Below are 21678 nucleotides of genomic sequence, written 5' to 3'. Positions count from 1 at the left end.
TAGCTTTTTTTATTAACCAAATTTACTGCCAAAAACATTCCCTCTCTTCAGATGTTAAGCATTCATGTATGGCCCACCCTGATTTGCACACAGACCCACTAAACAAAAAAATAATAAACAACACCTCACTTTACACTTAAAAAACAAAGGGTCATGATTACCTAATGCACATTTAACCCTGGTTCACACTGGTGTGTTTTGACATGCAATTAGACATGTCAAATTGGCGGCATTTGCCGGCAATTGCACTGTCCTAATCGGTGCAACGCCACATCTGCAGCGCTGCACCCATTTCAAAAAGTAGTTTCTCTACTACTTTTTTGCGATTTCGGGCTGCGATTTACATTGACATCTGTGCAGAAACCTGCGCAGATGTCTCTGAAATAGCAGCCGAAATCAGGACTGAAAAGTGGGAGTGAAATCGTGCGAGTTCGGCTGAACTCGCACGGCTTCATTCCTGCAGCCCAGTGTGAACCTGGGCTAAATGAGAGAGCTGTTTTTTTTTTGTTTGTTTTTTTAAAGTTTAGTGCTGCCTTCATTTTCATTCTTTTTTTTTCCGAATGGTTCTAAACATTAAAGGTTTTTTACCTTCATGCATTTTATACAGTATGCAGCTCCCCCCACAGCCCCCCTAATACTTACCCGAGCCAAATCACGATCCAGCGATGTGCACGAGAGTGGCTGCTCTCCTGGGTCTCTGCCTCCTCATTGGTTGAGAAACACCATCGGGAGCTGCTGTCAATAACATTCAGTGAAGAGGGAGCAGGGGAGGGGAGCCCCGTTCTGTGTGTCCTATTGTTTTAGGAGCGAGCACACAAGTGCACTTATAGTAAGCAGCTTGCAATGGGGGCCCTCAGAAAAGAGGTGTGCTGGCAGGGGGCCCGAGAAGAGGAGGATCACAGCTGCTCTGTGTAAAACCATTACACAGAGCAGGTAAGTAAAAGATGTTTTATTAAAAAAAAAAAAAACCTGTAAAATCACTGTAAGGTTGCAATGTTTTTTTGCTAGAGGGCATGCCTCGAATGTACAACATCTGAAACTTTAATACAGCCACTAGTGTTCCTCCTTTAGGAAGGTTGAACTTAAGATTATTTTTTAACACCTTTCAAAACTGGATAAAAATAAATTTTTATAGCAGTAAAACGTTCTGTCACCCAGTTCTTACATTTTGGTCGTATGTTGTTCCAAATTCATATGCAGCATTCAGCCGTTTGGAAGTGTCAGGACACAGCTGTAAAGAAAGGAAACCAGCCATTAAATAGAGTTTCACACCCTTTGAATCCATAAATTTCCCCTTGATCGGTAATACCAGGAGGTACAATCTATTCGAAATCAATGATCTATTGATTTTATTGAAAGGTAACCTGTCATATGGATGCCGATTTACCAAAGGAGTTTAGAATCTAAATTGTGTGAAAATGTACTTCTATTATCCAATCATGTGAAAAGCGAATAACCGTTTAATTTATTTGCACATGACTGGATAACTGAAGTGAATATTCACACTCTTTTAGTAAATCAACCCTGTGATTTCTTACCAATACCAGCCAGATGATGAATGCAAGCACCAAGCAGCCATCTGAACTGGTACCATGTAAAATACCCTTTCAACTAGATGGCTATAGTATAGAAATAGTCCTGGTTGTCTGGATGTTGCTTGTTCAGTACTACAAATCCTGTATTCAAAGGCCCCTACAGACATTAGATGGCAGAGGGACATGCACAATGCATTTCTGCTATAGACCCACTGATTCAGCAGTAACTCTGCCAAAAGGGACACAAAATACATACATTCTTGAGGACAAACAAGTGTTTCCTTTGGCGATACTGTCTTGCAAAAAATGCTTTGCTTTTTCTATGCAGTCAATAGACAAAAGACATAACAAAACAAAACAAAAAAAATCTACTTGTTCTAAAACAACTGGTGTTATGTTAGTGTAGATAAAAATGCACACTTTATTCTACAATGTGTCCCATTTCAATTGAAGATCATAGTTATTCACAAATTAAAGTAAAAGGCCTTTTTCAAATTTTGTATATGAATAATAAAAAAAAAATGCAAATGGAAAAAACGTTTGAATATTGATAGTAGAAAAAATGCAAGAGGGGGAAAGGAGAGGAAATAGTTAATTAGGGCCGATTGGGGTTAATTGGGGGTTCCTAAAGCCTCATACACACAGTTCCATTGTTGTATGACCGATTTTTGTCAAAAGCATGTGTGCAGGATTTTGTCTAGCATACTAACTATCTGCAGATTGTCGTTTGACAAAAACCAACGTAGTGACATACTATGAGAGTATAAAGAGGAAGTTAATTTCTCAAGCGCCACCCTTTGGGCCCCCTCTGCTACTTTCGTGTTAGTGGAAGCTTGGCGAGCATTGAATTGTGATTTTCAAAAAAAATGCCTTTTAAAATACGCAGACTTTCTGGGCACACAATGAAAGGGAGAATCAGTAAAAAAGTATAAATTTTATCACAACATAGTTTAAAAAAACATACAAACAATACCCTGTATGGACACAGTTACCAGTTACCCAATAATGCAGTTATAGAGGACTGGACCTACTTTACAAAAAAAATATTTAATAATGTATCAAGGTAAGAGAAGATCCAGTAATGCCTCCAAAAACTTGCTCGTCGACATGTTTCACTAAAAAAATTGCTTCCTCATGACAGATACTGGGTAAGTGCTGGTATGTACTCTCTTGTTTTTAAATATACCAGCACCTACCCAGTATCTGCCCTGAGAAAGCCAATATTATAGTGAAACGCGTTGAACAAGTTTTTGGAGGCATTACTGGATCATAAATTCTTCTCTTACCTTAATACATTATTAAATGAATTTTTGTACCGTAGGTCCGGTCCTCTATAACTGCATTATTGGGCATGATCCTGGTCAAGGAAAATGCAATACTTCCAATTACCTGCAGTAAGCCTCCTTGAAGTGACCTCCATGCAATGAACTTCCCTCGCACATCATACACAGCTGCTAAAAATGACAGTTTTGTGTTCTGTGCCTGAAATACAATACAACAACACCTTCCATTAACAAAATTATATTCATTCAAGAGTTTAAAAGCATTCACATTTTGAAAGGTCTTAATCAATGAATAGAGATTTAATCTCAAATTCCTTATTCTACAGGAAACCTGTGAAGTTACCTTCAGACTGAGAGAGTTCCAAATCATGTTTATTTGTTACACAATTACATTACATAATTAAGGAGAGCACACATACAAGGCCGCCTATTTGTTTGCCAAAGTTGCCTATTATGTGGGAGTTTTATATAATATTAAAGCGGAGCTAAACGCCATAAAACTGACCTCCTATTAACAGTCCGACATCTCTCTCTGGCACCAGCATCTTATACCTTGCATCTTACAGGTGCTGGGCTGTGGTCATTGTCATTGGCTGGTGCGGGATGACATCACTCCTACGAATGTGCAGGAGTGCAGTGATCCTGGCACACAAGGTGCTGTGCTGTAACAGAATATACAGGTAGGTTTCTTTTATTGCAGAAAAAGCATTGCATGATTTCTGCAAAAAGAACCTGTCTGCCCCCTGAAAAGCCAGGGGGATAATCCAAAAAGTATCCAATCAGTTTTGGAGATCCAAAGGCGCCTCCATCACCAGAGCTTGAAAACAATGTGAATAGATTAGATTAAACTGGAATGTTATTTCTTCCAATGAAAACTCAGTTTTCATAGTTTTCTCTTTCTTTGGTATTGGTAGTGATATAGTCTGCACTTTGTTTCAGGTGCATTCCCGATTTTTTATAAAGGGAGTCAAATTATCTGTGTGTAATAATCCTAATCTTATGTGCGTCACCAACTGATACAAATGATTTGTAAGGTGCTATGGACTATACTGTGGCACATAAATGAATAAAACAGAGAAAAAAAGTACCGTAGGTAAAACGCCCTTATAGTAAATGGAAGGTGAAAAAAAATCCCAGTATTGAATTACTGGCTTAGGTTAGATCTAAATACCTCCAGCATACAGTAATTTTGGCTCACCTGTTCACCCCACTTAAAGCTGAAGTTTTCGGGGAAGGGAGAAGCTGTAAGTACTCGGACTGCTAATCCCGGCTGGTCATCATAATACAGCCATGGAACATTGGTCCTCCTGTGAGACAAACCATTCATTGGACAGTTGTAGTACATTGAAAAATGCATGATATAAGGTTCAATATGCTGGAGCCTCGTCCATAGCAGATTGCAGCTGTAATTTCTATACTGCAAGTTGGAAACCAAGGGGCAGATCCTCAAAGAAATTACGCCGGCGCATCTCTTGATACGCCGCGTAATTTCAAATTTTGCGCGTCGTATCTTTGTTTTGAATCCTCAAAACAAGATACGACGGCATCTGGGTTAGATCGGACAGGCGTACGTCTTCGTACGCCGTCGAATCTAAGATGCAATTTTTCGGCGGCCGCTAGGTGGCGTTCCCATCGTAATCCGCGTCGAGTATGCAAATGAGCTATTTCCGACGATCCACGAACGTACGAGCGGCCGTCGCATTTTTTTACGTCGTTTGCATTCGGCTTTTTCCAGCGTATAGTTAAAGCTGCTATATGGTGGCGTACTCAATGTTAAGTATGGCCGTCGTTCCCGCGTCTAATTTTGAAAATTTTACGTTGGTTGCGCAAGTCGTCCGTGAATGGGGCTGGACGCCATTTACGTTCACGTCGAAAACAATGACGTCCTTGCGACATCATTTGGAGCAATGCACCCTGGGAGTTTTTACGGACGGCGCATGCGCAGTTCATTCGGCGCTTGGACGCGCTTCATTTAAATGAAACACGCCCCCTACCCGCCGATTTTGAATTCCGCGCCCTTAAGCCGCGAGTGATACACTACGCTGCCGTAACTTACGGCACAAATTCGTTGAGGATTCAAACCAACTCAAAGTAAGTTACAGTGGCGTAGCGTATCTTACATACGCTGCGCCCGGCGCAGATGTATGTGGATCTGCCCCCAAATATTTATCTACTTTTTATGTGTCGACATTTTCTACCCAACTATTGACAAAAAGCACACCAGTTTAACTTCATGGCAATGCCCGGACAGACACTATGGGGTTGATTTACTAAAACTGGAGAGTGCTAAATCTGGTGCAGATGTTAATGGTAGCCAATCAGCTTCTAACTTCAGGTTGTTCAATTAAGCTTTGACAAAGATACCTGGAAGCTGATTGGATTCTGTGCAGAGCTGCATCAGATTTTGAACTTTAAAGACTTAGTAAATCAACCCCTTTGAATAGTAATGTAAGGCCACTAAGTTTATATCAGATGCATGTCTGTCTGTACAAAGCAGGCAAAAGGCCTTTTAATATAATATTAAAAGGAGTCGGTCACCAAACTGCACAAGGATATGTAGCAATTTCTAGATTAGACAGTAAGATCCTCTTGTATCCAGTTTAATGTTTTAATGTAACACAAAGTCCACCCTGGAGGCAGATGTGTTTGAATACTTATCTGAAGTGTCTAGGCCAGCTATTTTCAATCGCTGGCACAGAGAAGTGTTGAAATGTAGCACCCCCAGCTATAGTCTTATGCGACGTACACAGGACCATTTTTAATGGTCTAGAAAAAACAACGTTTTTTTCAGCCCGATTATTGTTAAGCCTGCCTTGCCTACACACGACCGTGAAAAAAAAAATGCTCGAGCAAAGCGCGGTGATGTACAACACGTACGACGGCACTATAAAGGGGAAGTTCCATTCGGATGGCGCCACCCTTGGGGCTGCTTTCGTGTTAGTAAAAGTTTGGTGAGAGACGATTCGTGTTTTTCAGTCTCTTATAGCGTGACGAATGTGCCATCTCCATTCCGAAACGCTAGTTTTACCAGAACGAGTGCTCCTGTCTCATAACTTGCCTCTGAGCATGCGCAGTTTTTTTCACAATGCGGAAAAACGACGCGAAAAAATAGAGCATGTTCTAAATTTTTAATGCCCATTTTTCACGTCATGAAAAATGCTCTGGAGCCCACACACGATCGTTTTTGATGACAAAAAATAATTTTTCACATCATGAAAAACGGTGTACACGCGGCATAAGAGGCATGAACAGAAGGTGTGCTTAAATTTTGGACTCTTCAAAACACTGGCATCCAATGACGAAATATAAATAAACTTTTTAAACTGTGAGAATTAATTATAGACTACAATCAGACGTATACATTATACTTTTTAAGACTTTTGAAAAATATTTGGTTACTTATCAGCTGATAAACATTTATTATCTTTCAAATGTCAATGCTTTCTGCTTGGCTTAAAATGTAACTAAAGACCAAACTTTTTTTTGTTTTGGATAGGAATTAGAACACCTTTCAGCTTTTTGCCCTCTGCCGTCTTTGCCCCCGTTATGGAGATTTACCCTCGGTAATTGTTTACCATTATCATTCAGAAAGAAAGTAAAAGTAATTCCCACATTTTAAAATGTCCCTAGAACAGCAATCCAAGAAAAATATTACAATGGAAACACTAGTTCTTTAAACCCTGGTTACAACTAATCACCCCCCCCCCCCCCCCCACAGAGTTTTGGGGGATTTCCTCTCATTTCCTGTTTTGGAACGGGACAGGAAGTGAGGGAGAAAACTTTATAACCCTCGCTCATTGTATCCAAAACGCATAAAACATTTTTCCAATTTAAAGGGAACATGAAGCGACAGAATTATGGAGATTGCCCTTACTGATCTTTTTCTAGAAAGCCTGTCTTTGGCTTCAGTGCATTCTCAGCCAGGGATCTGGAACAATGAGAGATAAAGTCAGAGTGGTGTCAAAACGTCCGATTTACATATTTGTTCCAAGTAAGGGACTCAGAATGCACTGAAGCCACAGGACCTCCATTACAACCAGGTAAATAGCATTTTCAGAAGCTGAAGACAGCAATGGCAGCCTGAATTCTCTCATTACAGGTTTCCTTCCAAGAATGATTTTGTCTAAGACTGGAACAAATAGTATTTCAACGAAGACATGTAGAACAAAGCTGGAACGTTTAACTTTTTTCAAGACATTATAAAAACCTCAACATATTTTAAAAGGGTTACGTAATGTATTACATAGTTTACCAGTAAGAGATGGAATGGACAACTCCACGTGCGGCTGTGTTTGCGAATTTGTACCGGAACAGACCACAGGCGTCAGCGCTCTGCAGACTCAGAGAGTTCATGTTCATTACACACATGTTCCCTAGAGCCTGGCATGCTGTATGGTTGGAGTACAGCTGTAGAACAAGAAGAAATCACAGGGCTAGGAAATACAATAAACATGTGAGTAATTTAAATATCTCCCTAGAAGGAGAAGTCATAGGCCTCGTACACACAACCGTTTTCCTCGACGGAATCCATCAAGAAACTTGGTGGGAGAGCTTTTTTGCCGAGGAAAACGGTCGTGTGTACGTTTTTCATCGAGGAACTCGACGAGGAAAAAAGAGAACAATTTCTCTTTTTCCTCGATGGGAGTCTCAATTTCCTCGTCGTGTTCCTCGTCGGGCTGGTTTTCGACGAGAAACGCGAGCGTGTGTATGCTATAAAAAGGAAAGAGGGGGGGTTTTCATCGCGCTAGGAGAATGAATATAAATGAATTTCAAATGGATAAGTGAATAAATAAATAGTGAGTAATTCCAGCAGCAACGCTAAACATGTGATATACACACAAAAAGTAAAAAGAAAAAAGATGAGTTGCGCTAGGAGTCGCAACTTAATGCGAAAAAACAATATAAATAAATAAATGCATAAATGAATAAATGAATAAAGTGCTAGTGCAAAAAATAGCAAAAAAAAGGGATGATGCCCAAACAGTCATGGGAAAAACCTTTCGGGGTAATTACAACAATCTGCTATTTGGGACCAAACGCTTAAAAAACTTTGTTAGTCCATTAGAATTGCATACTAATCAATTGTTAGGCAGTCCAAAATGAGAGGGGAAATCAACAGCAGAACCCCAAAACATATGAATGTCCAAATAGATGGGCAAAAAACAGTTGCAGAGTAATAAAATGATCCAAATATTGAACAGCCTCTGGTCTCTGGTCAGAAGAAACATATATTCCCACCGAGAGGTAAGTAAGGGTGTGCTCTTACCAGATCCACGATCATAAAAAGCGTGTCGATCCACTCAGGTCATGGAGAAAACTCGGTCACAGCTGACAGGCAGAATATCCTCTCCAATGTGTTTAACGGCTCCACGTCCATCCGGCGAACCAGGGGAAGAAATAGGCTCAGAATGTGAAGTACCGTCAAATATTTATTAAAAATTGTGCAACATATACACAGCGGTACATATAATTTAAAATTGCCGGCTAAAACAAGCAAACAGATACAAATAAAAAACGTGCGCCCGTGCATCCGGGGTCACGTAAAACGCAATGACGTTCAGTGCGTGGCTCCGCCCTGATCGATTTCACCACAGATGGCGTTGTCAAAGGGCACGGGCGACGCACTGAACGTCAGCCTTATATGCCTACAGAGCAGGCAACCAAGCCTCTCTCTCAGCTAGCAGCCTCCAATCAGGAACGGCCGCAGGATCAATGAACCCGGAAGGGGAGGATCTGAATGACCCGGAACTTCCTACCAGTAAGACCGCCCTTGACATAGATAGGACTATCCTATGTCAGCAGGGTAAGGTCCTACCTCATGAGGATATTCTCAATGGTCAGCAGACATCCCACCATTCATTTCATATAAATGTTTTAGTTAAAGAGTCACTGTCTGTCACATCGTATGTTCTTACTATACATAAACAGATAACGCCATATTAACCTAAAAACGGGTAAATTCATGTCACCACTTTATAGCATCTATTAAAAACGCCAGAAAGATAGCAGCATGAACATTATACCCAAATTAATATCATATCAGCCAAAACAGGGATTTTAATATCTGAAAGAGAAATCGCAGTTGGCTGACATCTGTATTCTCCCTATACATTAAAATCATAAAGGTCAAAACATAAAAAATCTAAAAATTAATAAATCTAATATATCACATTGAGAGCCCTCTAGTGGTTGATAAAAAAATTACATTGCCATTTAACCAGCATCTGTGAGTATTACAGGTAGGTAAATCCCTATTGGAGACAAGAACAATCCCCAGAAGGGTAACCTACCTCCCCAAGGGGTCCCACACGGATCTTAAAGGCAAAAAATTAAACCGATAATCGTATACTATCCTCATCTTTAGTATCAAATTTCAATAGTATACAATCCTCAGATGGACCCAGAAAATTGGAGTGGCAAGAAAGGGGGGAAGAAAATGAATAGTTCAGCAAGAGATCACTAAGAATTGTCTAAAAAGGCATTGACCTCTATGTCCACATTCAAACCCTGCGGTTTAAGACATTTCATGCGATATATCCAACTCATCTCGAGTTTTGATATCGCTATCCTTTTTGATCCACCTCTCCAGTGGGGTTTGAGGATGTCAATGGCAATAAAGGAAGTGCCACTAGGATCCCTGGCATGCACCTCCCTATAATGCCGAGAAACAGAATGTTCTCTAAATCCTCTCCTTATGTTCCCAATGTGTTCATTGACCCTTACCTGGAACTTTCTTACAGTACGTCCAACGTACTGTAACCCACATGGGCAGATAAGTAAATAAACTACATGGGTCATAGAGCATGTAATAAAAGATTTGATGTTAAACACTTGTGAGGTGCTATTTGAAATGAAATTCAAGGTCTTGCGTTCTTTAATGGCATTGATTTTACATACCGCACATTTTTGGCATTTATGGTAGCCAATTATATTTTGAAAGAACATGGGTTTATTCAATGGTGGATCCACGACTCCTGGAGCCAGAGAATCCCTTAATGAGGGGACCCCTCTAAAGACTACCCGAGGTTGTTCTGGTAACGCAGGGCCAAGGATAGCATCCTCTTTGATGAGATGCCAATGTTTCTTAACCAGTTTTTTAATTAGATAGTGCTGATTTGAATAACTAGTGATGAAAGGAGATATGTATTGATTATTTTCCTCACTAGAAACGCATTTATCCTGCAACAACACATTTCTATCGATAATTTTAGCTTCTCGCGTTTGTTTAAAGAGGTCTGTTTCCTGATACCCTTTATTTAAAAATCTTGCAGTTAACATTTTGGCTTGTTCATCGAAGTCTTCCATCTTGCTGCAATTGCGTCTAAGCCTCAAGTATTGGCTCTTAGGAACCGAATCCAGCCAAGCCTTATGGTGACAGCTGTCACGGGGAATAAAGGAGTTGCGATCTGTTGATTTAAAGTATGTGGACGTCACAAATTGACTGTCCTCCACCCTTATTTCCAGATCTAAAAAATTGATCTTCTCCTGATCTGCCTCATACTTAAATTCAATCCCCCTATTGTTGGTATTGAGACAATCCATAAAGTCAACCAGAGACTCCCTGGATCCTCTCCATAGGAGGAGGACGTCGTCTATGTATCTAGCCCACAAGACCAATTCTGGTCTGCGGTCAGCATAGACGACATCCTCCTCCCATTTCCCCATAAAGAGGTTGGCCAGGCTAGGGGCAAATTTAGCCCCCATAGCGACCCCCCTCTTTTGTAGGAAGTATTTGCCACCGAACCAAAAAAAATTGTGAGTGGTTGCAAACTGTAAAAGATCCATAATGAATCTTTGCTGGATCTCCAGCAGAGCAGAATCCCTTTCCAAAAAATATTTCACAGATGAAATTCCCCAATCGTGGGGTATGATGGTGTACAGAGACGTGACGTCTGCTGTAACCAACCATAAACCTTCCTCATGTGGGATGTTGTTCATTATATTAATCACATGTTTACTGTCGCGGATAAAGGCCGGTAAGGCCCTAACCAACGGCTGAAGGAACCCATCGATATACTTACCTGCCCTAGAAGAGATGGAATCTATTCCACTAATTATCGGCCTCCCGGGAGGGTGGACCGGATCTTTATGGATCTTGGGCAGGTAGTATATCACTGGGATCCTTGAAGAAGCTGGAACCAAAAAAGCTTTTTCTTTTTTATTGAGAACTCCAGAAGTATAACCTTTCTTTACTATTCCAGTCAAGACTTTCCTATACGATGGTCTGGGGTCCTTGGGGAGTGGTAAATAGGTATCCCTATCTCCAACTATATTACCAAGTACCTCGAGGTAATCAGACTTATTAAGTATCACAATTCCGCCCCCTTTATCAGCGGGGCGGATCACAATACTTTTTTCTTCGCAAAGTTGGTCAAAACCAGCCTGCAGGGGTTTATTGAGTTTGGTTTTCCTAACATCAATTTTTTCGAGATCCCTCAAAAGGGTATCAGGAAACAGACCTCTTTAAACAAACGCGAGAAGCTAAAATTATCGATAGAAATGTGTTGTTGCAGGATAAATGCGTTTCTAGTGAGGAAAATAATCAATACATATCTCCTTTCATCACTAGTTATTCAAATCAGCACTATCTAATTAAAAAACTGGTTAAGAAACATTGGCATCTCATCAAAGAGGATGCTATCCTTGGCCCTGCGTTACCAGAACAACCTCGGGTAGTCTTTAGAGGGGTCCCCTCATTAAGGGATTCTCTGGCTCCAGGAGTCGTGGATCCACCATTGAATAAACCCATGTTCTTTCAAAATATAATTGGCTACCATAAATGCCAAAAATGTGCGGTATGTAAAATCAATGCCATTAAAGAACGCAAGACCTTGAATTTCATTTCAAATAGCACCTCACAAGTGTTTAACATCAAATCTTTTATTACATGCTCTATGACCCATGTAGTTTATTTACTTATCTGCCCATGTGGGTTACAGTACGTTGGACGTACTGTAAGAAAGTTCCAGGTAAGGGTCAATGAACACATTGGGAACATAAGGAGAGGATTTAGAGAACATTCTGTTTCTCGGCATTATAGGGAGGTGCATGCCAGGGATCCTAGTGGCACTTCCTTTATTGCCATTGACATCCTCAAACCCCACTGGAGAGGTGGATCAAAAAGGATAGCGATATCAAAACTCGAGATGAGTTGGATATATCGCATGAAATGTCTTAAACCGCAGGGTTTGAATGTGGACATAGAGGTCAATGCCTTTTTAGACAATTCTTAGTGATCTCTTGCTGAACTATTCATTTTCTTCCCCCCTTTCTTGCCACTCCAATTTTCTGGGTCCATCTGAGGATTGTATACTATTGAAATTTGATACTAAAGATGAGGATAGTATACGATTATCGGTTTAATTTTTTGCCTTTAAGATCCGTGTGGGACCCCTTGGGGAGGTAGGTTACCCTTCTGGGGATTGTTCTTGTCTCCAATAGGGATTTACCTACCTGTAATACTCACAGATGCTGGTTAAATGGCAATGTAATTTTTTTATCAACCACTAGAGGGCTCTCAATGTGATATATTAGATTTATTAATTTTTAGATTTTTTATGTTTTGACCTTTATGATTTTAATGTATAGGGAGAATACAGATGTCAGCCAACTGCGATTTCTCTTTCAGATATTAAAATCCCTGTTTTGGCTGATATGATATTAATTTGGGTATAATGTTCATGCTGCTATCTTTCTGGCGTTTTTAATAGATGCTATAAAGTGGTGACATGAATTTACCCGTTTTTAGGTTAATATGGCGTTATCTGTTTATGTATAGTAAGAACATACGATGTGACAGACAGTGACTCTTTAAAGCGGTCCTCCACCCTAAAGTGGAGTCCCGCTGATCGGAACCCTCCCCCCCTCCGGTGTCACATTTGACACCTTTCAGGGGGGAGGGGGGTGCAGACACCTGTCTAAAGACAGGTATTTGCACCCACTTCCGGCCACACGCTACGGGCGAAAGACGGGCATTCCGTCACATCCCGTCTGTCGCCCGTTGTGTGCTGGGAACACTCGGCTCCCAGCACACAGCGTGTGAGCCAATCGGCGGGCGCTGCGCGACTCGCGCATGCGCCGTAGGGAACCGGGCAGTGAAGCCGCAGCGCTTCACTTCCTGGTTCCCTCAGCGTGGATGGCGGGGGGAGCAGCAGAGTGACGAGCGATCGCTCGTGCTCTGCTGCGATCGGCGCTGGACTCCAGGACAGGTAAGTGTCCTAATATTAAAAGTCAGCAGCTGCAGTATTTGTAGCTGCTGTCTTTTAATATTTTGTTCCCGTGGCACATCCGCTTTAACTAAAACATTTATATGAAATGAATGGTGGGATGTCTGCTGACCATTGAGAATATCCTCATGAGGTAGGACCTTACCCTGCTGACATAGGATAGTCCTATCTATGTCAAGGGCGGTCTTACTGGTAGGAAGTTCCGGGTCATTCAGATCCTCCCCTTCCGGGTTCATTGATCCTGCGGCCGTTCCTGATTGGAGGCTGCTAGCTGAGAGAGAGGCTTGGTTGCCTGCTCTGTAGGCATATAAGGCTGACGTTCAGTGCGTCGCCCGTGCCCTTTGACAACGCCATCTGTGGTGAAATCGATCAGGGCGGAGCCACGCACTGAACGTCATTGCGTTTTACGTGACCCCGGATGCACGGGCGCACGTTTTTTATTTGTATCTGTTTGCTTGTTTTAGCCGGCAATTTTAAATTATATGTACCGCTGTGTATATGTTGCACAATTTTTAATAAATATTTGACGGTACTTCACATTCTGAGCCTATTTCTTCCCCTGGTTCGCCGGATGGACGTGGAGCCGTTAAACACATTGGAGAGGATATTCTGCCTGTCAGCTGTGACCGAGTTTTCTCCATGACCTGAGTGGATCGACACGCTTTTTATGATCGTGGATCTGGTAAGAGCACACCCTTACTTACCTCTCGGTGGGAATATATGTTTCTTCTGACCAGAGACCAGAGGCTGTTCAATATTTGGATCATTTTATTACTCTGCAACTGTTTTTTGCCCATCTATTTGGACATTCATATGTTTTGGGGTTCTGCTGTTGATTTCCCCTCTCATTTTGGACTGCCTAACAATTGATTAGTATGCAATTCTAATGGACTAACAAAGTTTTTTAAGCGTTTGGTCCCAAATAGCAGATTGTTGTAATTACCCCGAAAGGTTTTTCCCATGACTGTTTGGGCATCATCCCTTTTTTTTGCTATTTTTTGCACTAGCACTTTATTCATTTATTCATTTATGCATTTATTTATTTATATTGTTTTCGCATTAAGTTGCGTATGCTATAAAAAACCCGCGCATGCTCAGAATAAAGTATGAGACGGGAGCGCACCTTCGGTAAAAGTAGCGTTTGTAATGGAGATAGCACATTTGTCACGCTGTAACAGTCTGAAAAGTGCAAATCATATCTTACCAAACTTTTACGTAACACGCAGTAACATGAGATTAGCAAAAGCAACCCCAAGGGTTGTGCCAGTGGAATCAAACTTCCCCTGCCATTGTATGTGTTGTACGTCACCGCGTTCGAGAACAAGCATATTTGGTCTTGACCGTGTGTACGCAAAGCAAGCTTGTCAAGTTTCTCGACAAGCCTAACCAGGAACTCGCCAAGGATAACGATGTGTCTTTTCCGACGAGTTCCTCGGTCGTGTGTACGAGGCCATAGAGTAGATATATATGGCATGTGCGACAAATTGAAGGGAGGGAACTCAAATGTAACATAGCTGTTACATTCGTTATCTACCTAGCTGGCATGCCATCAGTGTTGTAATATGTAACTTTTAATATCACTTGTAGGGATGAGCTGGCACTTTGATCCTAACCTAGGTTTACAGTGAACTTTGGCTATTAGGGCAAATTTCTGAACTTCAGCCTATTTGGCCACCTGTTCAGTGGTTATACGATTTTACATAGGATCTTGCTGGCAGAAAACTCCAATGTAAAACCTTGTTTGTACACTGTATGCATGTAACATTTGTGCTAACGTTTATACACATACAGCACTAATGAGGATCCAGGTAGCTCTTCATTGTCCCTGGTTGCTACAATGCAGGCAGTCTCTTGCTACCTGTCATCTTTGAATACTACTATTCAGACAGCCCCTGCCACACAGAGTCCTTAGTTATTAGGACACAGGCAGCCCCAGCGGCCTAGGATCCAGGGTCACGAGGATGCTGGTGACTCCTGATATTTAGCGTCCTTGGTTGCGAGGACACAGGTGGCTCCTGCTGCCTAGTATCCTTGGTTGCTAGGAAGCAGGCAGCGTCTCCTGCCTAGAGTCCTTGGTTGCTAGGATGCAGGCAACTCATGCAGCTTCTGTCACATAGCATTCTTGATATTCAAGGCCAAACGCATGTAAACGTTGGCACAGGAGTTTCCATGCATACAGCCTTAAATTTCGGTCCATATTCAGGACAGGGAGTGCAGATTTTTCTTTTGTTTTATGCAGCTCCAGATTACAAAGCTGTGGGCATGAAGTCATAGCATAACATACATCTTAATTCAGATCTGGAGTTTTTTTTTTTTTTACGTATTACAGATCTGATGTGACATATTTTGTGCCAATGTGCATGAGCCCAAATAGTGCTCTTGTACTGACCGCTGTTTAATATGAGCTAAAATAGTGAGAAGATAGACAGTAAATTGATGTACTGCTCCGCAACATCATGTTAATGCCATCTACCCATCGCTAAACTATGAATTTTAGGCGATTCTTTTTATTTGTCCCCTATTCTTTCTCTAACATTAGCCTTAAATGTTTTTTTAAACATGCAATAAGATCTAATTCATATAAAAACAGTAGATAAACATACCAAACAAGCTGCAGCTGCTGCCTGCAAGTGAATGGAAAGCCATTCTGATCTTAGCAAAACTCCCTGGAACAAAAATACATAGGAAACAATGAGAAATTATTTTTATGTGTTGTTTTATTATCTGTCCTGCAGAGTAAAACAGGCTTACCAGTTGTGCATAGCGGATAGTCGAAATAACTCTGGACAGCATATGGCCACCTACTGCATTAAAACAAATACCTCCAGCCTGGGAACACAGAAACAAAGTGATTTCTTTAAATGCAGTTACCAACTGGATATGAAAACCTACCCATTATATCAGACATATGACTTAAAGTGGATGTAAAACCAATTCATTAAATTTGAGCTGGGCACATATATCTGCAGTATTTTGTTACCTGTCTTCAAAGAGCGAAGTCTCATAGCTCTCTCCTGACCCGTTCCTCTATTATAAGTCTGATAACTTCTGCCAAATTCTCGGACACATCAGATAAAAGCTGCCTGAAATTTCTGTCGGCGAGGTTGCTATAGATTAGCAGGGAGCTGGCCCTGTTACAAAACACCTCTGAGAGTCTCTGCCTATGATGAGGGGGTGTGTGCCTTTCCTCCAAATCGGCAATTTTAGCTATCTTGGCTGTATGCCCAGACATCACACTCTGTGTTAAACAGGAAGAGAAAACTTCCTAACACGATCTGAACTTTCTAAATAGTATATAAATGTGAAGACATACATGTAAAACCTATGTAGGGAGATTTGGTTCATCACTGTGCATCATCTGAGGCTGTTCACTTCACTGGGTGTATGGAGGGTTTACATCCACTTTAATTCAATAAACATTACTCTAAATGTATTTTAAATACTACCAACATTATAACCATGAATCACCTTTTTTTGACATACATAAATATACATGCTGCAAGTTTGTTGTTCCACCAGCTAAATAATTTGTAAATCTGTGCAGCCAATCACGTGATTTACACACACTACTGTACAGATAAACAGGTGAAACTCGTAGTTCCTAACTAAACAATTCAGCTTTTTGGTTCAGCAGTCTAGCTTCCTTTGTCATCTTTCTTGCTCCTCCTTAGTGAATCAGCATCCTCACCTCTGTCCAGGCTGTCAACTGAACTATTGCTGCATCCAATCAGATACAGGCAATGTTCTGACAGCTGGCGGCACTGGCTGTCAGAATACAATAGCCACAGCAGGATATTCGTATTCTTCGCTATTTAGCATGGATGCAGGAATCTTTAAGATATCTTTTGTTGTGTAACTTACATAGTAGAGTTGAGCGCACACCTGGATGTTCGGGTTCGACGGGTTCGGCCGAACTTCGGAAAAAAGTCCGGGTTCGGGAACCGAACTTGACCCCGAACCCGATTGAAGTCAATGGGGACCCGAACTTTTGAGTACTAAAATGTCTCTAAAAAAGTAATGGAAAGGGCTAGAGGGCTGCAAATGGCAGCAAAATGTTGGCAAGAGCATGACAAGTACTCTGCAAACAAATGTGGATAGGGTAATAACTTAAAATAACATAAAATACCTAAAAATAAAAAAATCTTGACCTAGGAGGACGAGGTCCATATGGAGTAGGAGGTTGAGGAATAGAAGAACAGTATCTAAAGTGCTTATCTCTTATATCAGCTTAAAAACGCCTCTCCATGTTATTCTATGGCCTCATGCACACAGGCTTTTAGGGGCTGTAAGTGGCATAGGCATTTTCAAGCTGCAAAAAAAAACCCTAGGACCAGCACATTCTGAGGCCCGGCGTTAGAGCCGTAAAAACGCCTGATGCTGGTAAAAGCTGCTAAATGCGGCTTAACATTGGATACAGCCGCGTTAAGCCTCGTCAGGCGTTTCTCACGCCTCTATTCAAAATCAATGAGTATGGGAGAGGGGAAGAACCGGAGAGGGGAGAAGACATCAGCGGAGGAAGGAGAAGAACCGGAGAGGGGGAGAAGACATCAGCAGAGGAAGGAGAAGAACCTGAGAGGGGGAGAAGACATCAGCGGAGGAGGTAGAAGAACCAGAGGATGTAGACATAGCCAGAGGGAGAAGAAATCGAAAGAGACGCCGGAGCTGCCTTAATAAATTACTTTAAAAACCTGTGTACTGTTGGGTGAATGGGTACACATAGGATAAAGGCTGGGATCTGGGGGTGTCCCTTGTTAAAGAGGGGCTTCCAGATTCCGATAAGCCCTCTGCCCACAGACCCAGACAACCACCAGACAGGGCTGTCGGGAAGAGGCCCTTGTCCCCATCAACATGGGGACAAGGTGCTTTTGGGTGGGGAGGCGCAGGCCCCCCTGCCCCAAAGCACATATTTCCCCCCATGTTGAGGGCATGTGGCCTGGTACGGTTCGGGGGTGGGCCCTTTCCTGACCTGTCAGGCTGCATGCTTTGACAAAAGTCTGGTATGGATCTTGGAGGGAACACCACACCATTTTTTTGGTGTGGGGGGTTCTCCTTAAAATCTATAACAGACTGAAGGGTCTGGTATCATCTTGGGGGAGGGAGTCCCTTTTTTTTCCATTTTGGCGAGGGGTTTCCCTTCAAGATCCTCAGTACACAAGCCGTGCGGCAAGTCGAATCATCATGATCCCCGAACGTAGAAAGTGCATTCTGGACTTTGCTCCCACAAAGCTGTCAAATTGAGAGCAGCAGTTGCGTCCGTGCAAAACCGCCTTTTCCCAATTGACATGAACGGGGCTGCCTACATGGGGATGCAGGGAACACCTGTGCATCCCCTTGTGAGCTAGCATGGCCCTCGTGCGGTTGTACCCTGTAGTGCGCCCATGTGAATGAGGCCTTAAGGAAAAAGCATAAACATGTAAATATGAGATATGTTCTGTGTCCTTACCATGGTATTTGGCTGGTAGCAGCTGCATGAGTTGGTCCGACTGATAATTGTTTGAGGACATCGTTCACACCTAAAACATAAGGAACAGTCTATGATAAATATGTTTGCACTGGCTTTTAAAGAATAAAATTAAAATCTGCAGAGTTCGGCTACCGTAGTCCTAGCTTGTCAGGAGCCGTCAATGATGACTCGGACCCATCACAGTCAATGCATGTAGCTTCATGAAGTGGTGTGCCATTCACATACCTTTCAACTAAATGGAACAAGATTAAAGATAAAAACTCAAATAAAGCGAAATAGCTACTAATGCTGTCCCAAAACGTTGCACTGCACTAAAATTAAAAAGTTCACTCAATTTATATTATTCTAGGTTTGCTGATATACATTATATTACCAAAAGTATTGGGCCTTTACATGCACATGAACTTTAATAGCATCCTAATCTTAGTCCGTTGGGTTCAATATTGAGTTGGCCCACCCTGTGGGGCTATAACAGCTTGTACTCTGCTGAAACGGCTGTCCACAAGGTTTAGGAGTGTGTCTATGGGAACATTGGGCCCTTCTTCCAGAAGTGCATTTGTAAGGTCAGGCACTGATGTGGACGAGAAGGCTTACCATTTAATGATCAAGTGCTAACATTTGTGCGAAACACGTCTACCTCTTGTAATCTAAAGCTTTAATAAAACGATTTTGGAAGTGCAGCCGTCCGGCATAATTTCCTTATGTTACACAGCATGCGAGCTCGACTAGCACCTGACTAGTGTGTGTATGGGGATTAACCAGAGACTCACTCACCTGGAGAGGCTTTTCTTGTTTCATCAATAGAAGTTCTAACTGATGGGTCCCCAAACTTTTGAAAACAATGGCCAGTTCACTGTGCTTCAGACTTTAGTGAACCAGACTGTGGGCAGTGGAAGTAGAAAATACCTTGGTGTCAATGGGATTTAAAGAAAAATGCATAACGCCTGTGGCCAGTGGGAGGAGGAATAGTGCCTTGTCAGTGGGGGGAATAGTGTCCCATCATTGAAGTCAGTGGGAGCAATAGTGCCCTAAAGGTGGTGGTATTGTAAGGAATACTACCCTTTCAATGATGTCAGTGAGAGGAATAGCACCAGATTGTTGGTATCAGTGGGAAGCAATATTGCCCCATCATTGGTGTCAGTGGTAGGAAAAGTGCTCCATGGTTGGTGTCAGAGGAAGCAATAGTGCCCCATTATTGGTGTCAGAGGAAGCAATAGTGCCCCATCATTGGTGTCAGAGGAAGCAATAGTGCCCCATCATTGGTGTCAGAGGAAGCAATAGTGCCCCATCATTGGTGTCAGAGGAAGCAATAGTGCCCCATCATTGGTGTCAGAGGAAGCAATAGTGCCCCATCATTGGTGTCAGAGGAAGCAATAGTGCCCCATCATTGGTGTCAGTGGTAGGAAAAGTGCTCCATGGTTGGTGTCAGAGGAAGGAATAGTACTCTATCGTTGGCATCAGTGTGGAAAATAGTGCTCCATTGTTGGGTCAGTGGGAGGAATAATACCCCATCATTGGTGTCAGTGGAAGAAATAGTGCTCTATTGTTGGTATCAGTGGGAGGGGAATTAATGCCCCATCCTTGTTATCAGTGGGAGGAATAGTGCCCCAACAATGAGGTCAGCGGGAGCAATAACGCCCTATAGTTGTCATTAGTGGGAGGCATAGTGCCCCATCATGTTGGTGGGAGGAATAGTGGCATAAGGCCCAGATAAAGGAAAGCAAAGGGCCGCATCCAGCTCACATGGTGCAGTTTCATGGCCGCTGCTCTAACCCTTCCCTATTCTATCAGAAACAAACCGGATCAAACTTTTCTTACTTTCAGATAAACATTTCAATATGTAGTAGATTTGCCTGATCTTTATAGGAGTTACATTTTGGTGGACATTTGAAATTGTTTTACAATTCTAATTTGGATGTGATAAGGAAGTCCTTACTATGCACTGCCTCATGGATGAAATAAAGAAGAATATAATTGTTTGTAAGTAACTATTTTGGAGAGATAACCAAATGACTAATGTTTTTAATTTAACAATTTATTGAAAGATAAAATAATATCTTTTCCAAGCATTGAAGTTAGCTACGAATAAAATACTTTTTGACATACCGGTACCTAAATTGCTAGACAAATGTACTGAATTTATTTTGATACCACATTGTGGAGTGGTTGTGTTTAACCACTTGACCACCGGGCCTATTTTGGCACTTCTCTCCTTCATGTAAAAATCACATTTTTTTTGCTAGAAAATTAATCAGAACCCCCAAACATTATGTATATTTTTTTTAGCAGACACCCTAGGGAATAAAATGGCGGTCATTGCAACTTTTTTTCTCGCACAGTATTTGCGCAATAATTTTTCAAATGCCTTTTTTGGGGAAAAAATCTAAAAATAACAAAACAGTAAAGTTAGCCCAATTTTTTTGTATAATGTGAAAGATGATGTTACGCCGAGTAAATAGATACCTAACATGTCACGCTTTAAAATTGCGCACACTCATGGAATGGCGCCAAACTTCAGTACTTAAAAATCTCCATAGGCGACGCTTTAGTTTTTTTTACAGGTTACTATTTTCAAGTTACAGAGGAGGTCTAGTGCTAGAATTGTTGCACACGCTCTAACGCACCTCACATGTGGGGTTTGAACAGCGTTTACATATGTGTTCGGGACTTGCACGCGTGTTCGCTTCTGCGCGCGAGATAATGGGGAGAGGGGCGTTTAAAAAATAAAATAAAATCCTTTGTAATAGGAATCAGTGTGATAGATCCTCTTTATGGAGAGATGTGGGGTCAATAAGACCCCACATCTCTCCTCCAGGCTTACAAGCATGAGATCGTGAAAAAAAATTCAGCGATCTCACGCCGACAGCCGCGATTGCGGCTTCGTTTACTTCCGGGTACCGGGCGTGACGTCATAACGTCACGCCCGGGCCTCCGACGGTCATAGAGATGACTGATGACCATCTGGTCACCAGTCATCTCTATGCTTCCCCAGCCAGCGCCGACTGATTCGCTCTCCAGCCCCCGATGGCACGGGAGAGCCCGGAGAAGCACCGGATGGCGGCGGGAGGGGGGACGTCCCCCCCCGCTGCCTATAAGTACGATCAAGCGGCGGAACTGCCACTTTGATCGTTCTTATTGTGCACAAAATCACCGGCTGAATACGGTGTTAT

General features: G+C 42.0%; 1 protein-coding gene across 2 annotated transcripts in view; it reads right to left on the bottom strand.

The window, feature by feature from the left end:
* The window catches only part of TMEM67 (transmembrane protein 67), an 81580-nt gene that overhangs the window by 39357 nt on the left and 20545 nt on the right, over positions 1-21678 (bottom strand). For both annotated transcript variants that reach the window (XM_040354660.1, XM_040354661.1), the window contains 8 exons: positions 18641-18740; positions 18488-18557; positions 15796-15873; positions 15648-15710; positions 7071-7225; positions 4017-4125; positions 2925-3017; positions 1166-1231 (listed from right to left, as the gene is read on the bottom strand). In XM_040354660.1, the coding sequence (XP_040210594.1) occupies positions 1166-1231; positions 2925-3017; positions 4017-4125; positions 7071-7225; positions 15648-15710; positions 15796-15873; positions 18488-18557; positions 18641-18740 (734 nt within the window). The remainder of the gene's footprint in view (positions 1-1165; positions 1232-2924; positions 3018-4016; positions 4126-7070; positions 7226-15647; positions 15711-15795; positions 15874-18487; positions 18558-18640; positions 18741-21678) is intronic.

Source organism: Rana temporaria, chromosome 5 (assembly GCF_905171775.1).
Source record: "Rana temporaria chromosome 5, aRanTem1.1, whole genome shotgun sequence".
Classification (NCBI taxonomy): domain Eukaryota; kingdom Metazoa; phylum Chordata; class Amphibia; order Anura; family Ranidae; genus Rana; species Rana temporaria.
The sequence above is the reverse complement of the archived record's forward strand: the minus strand, read 5'-3'. Positions and strand labels throughout refer to the sequence as shown.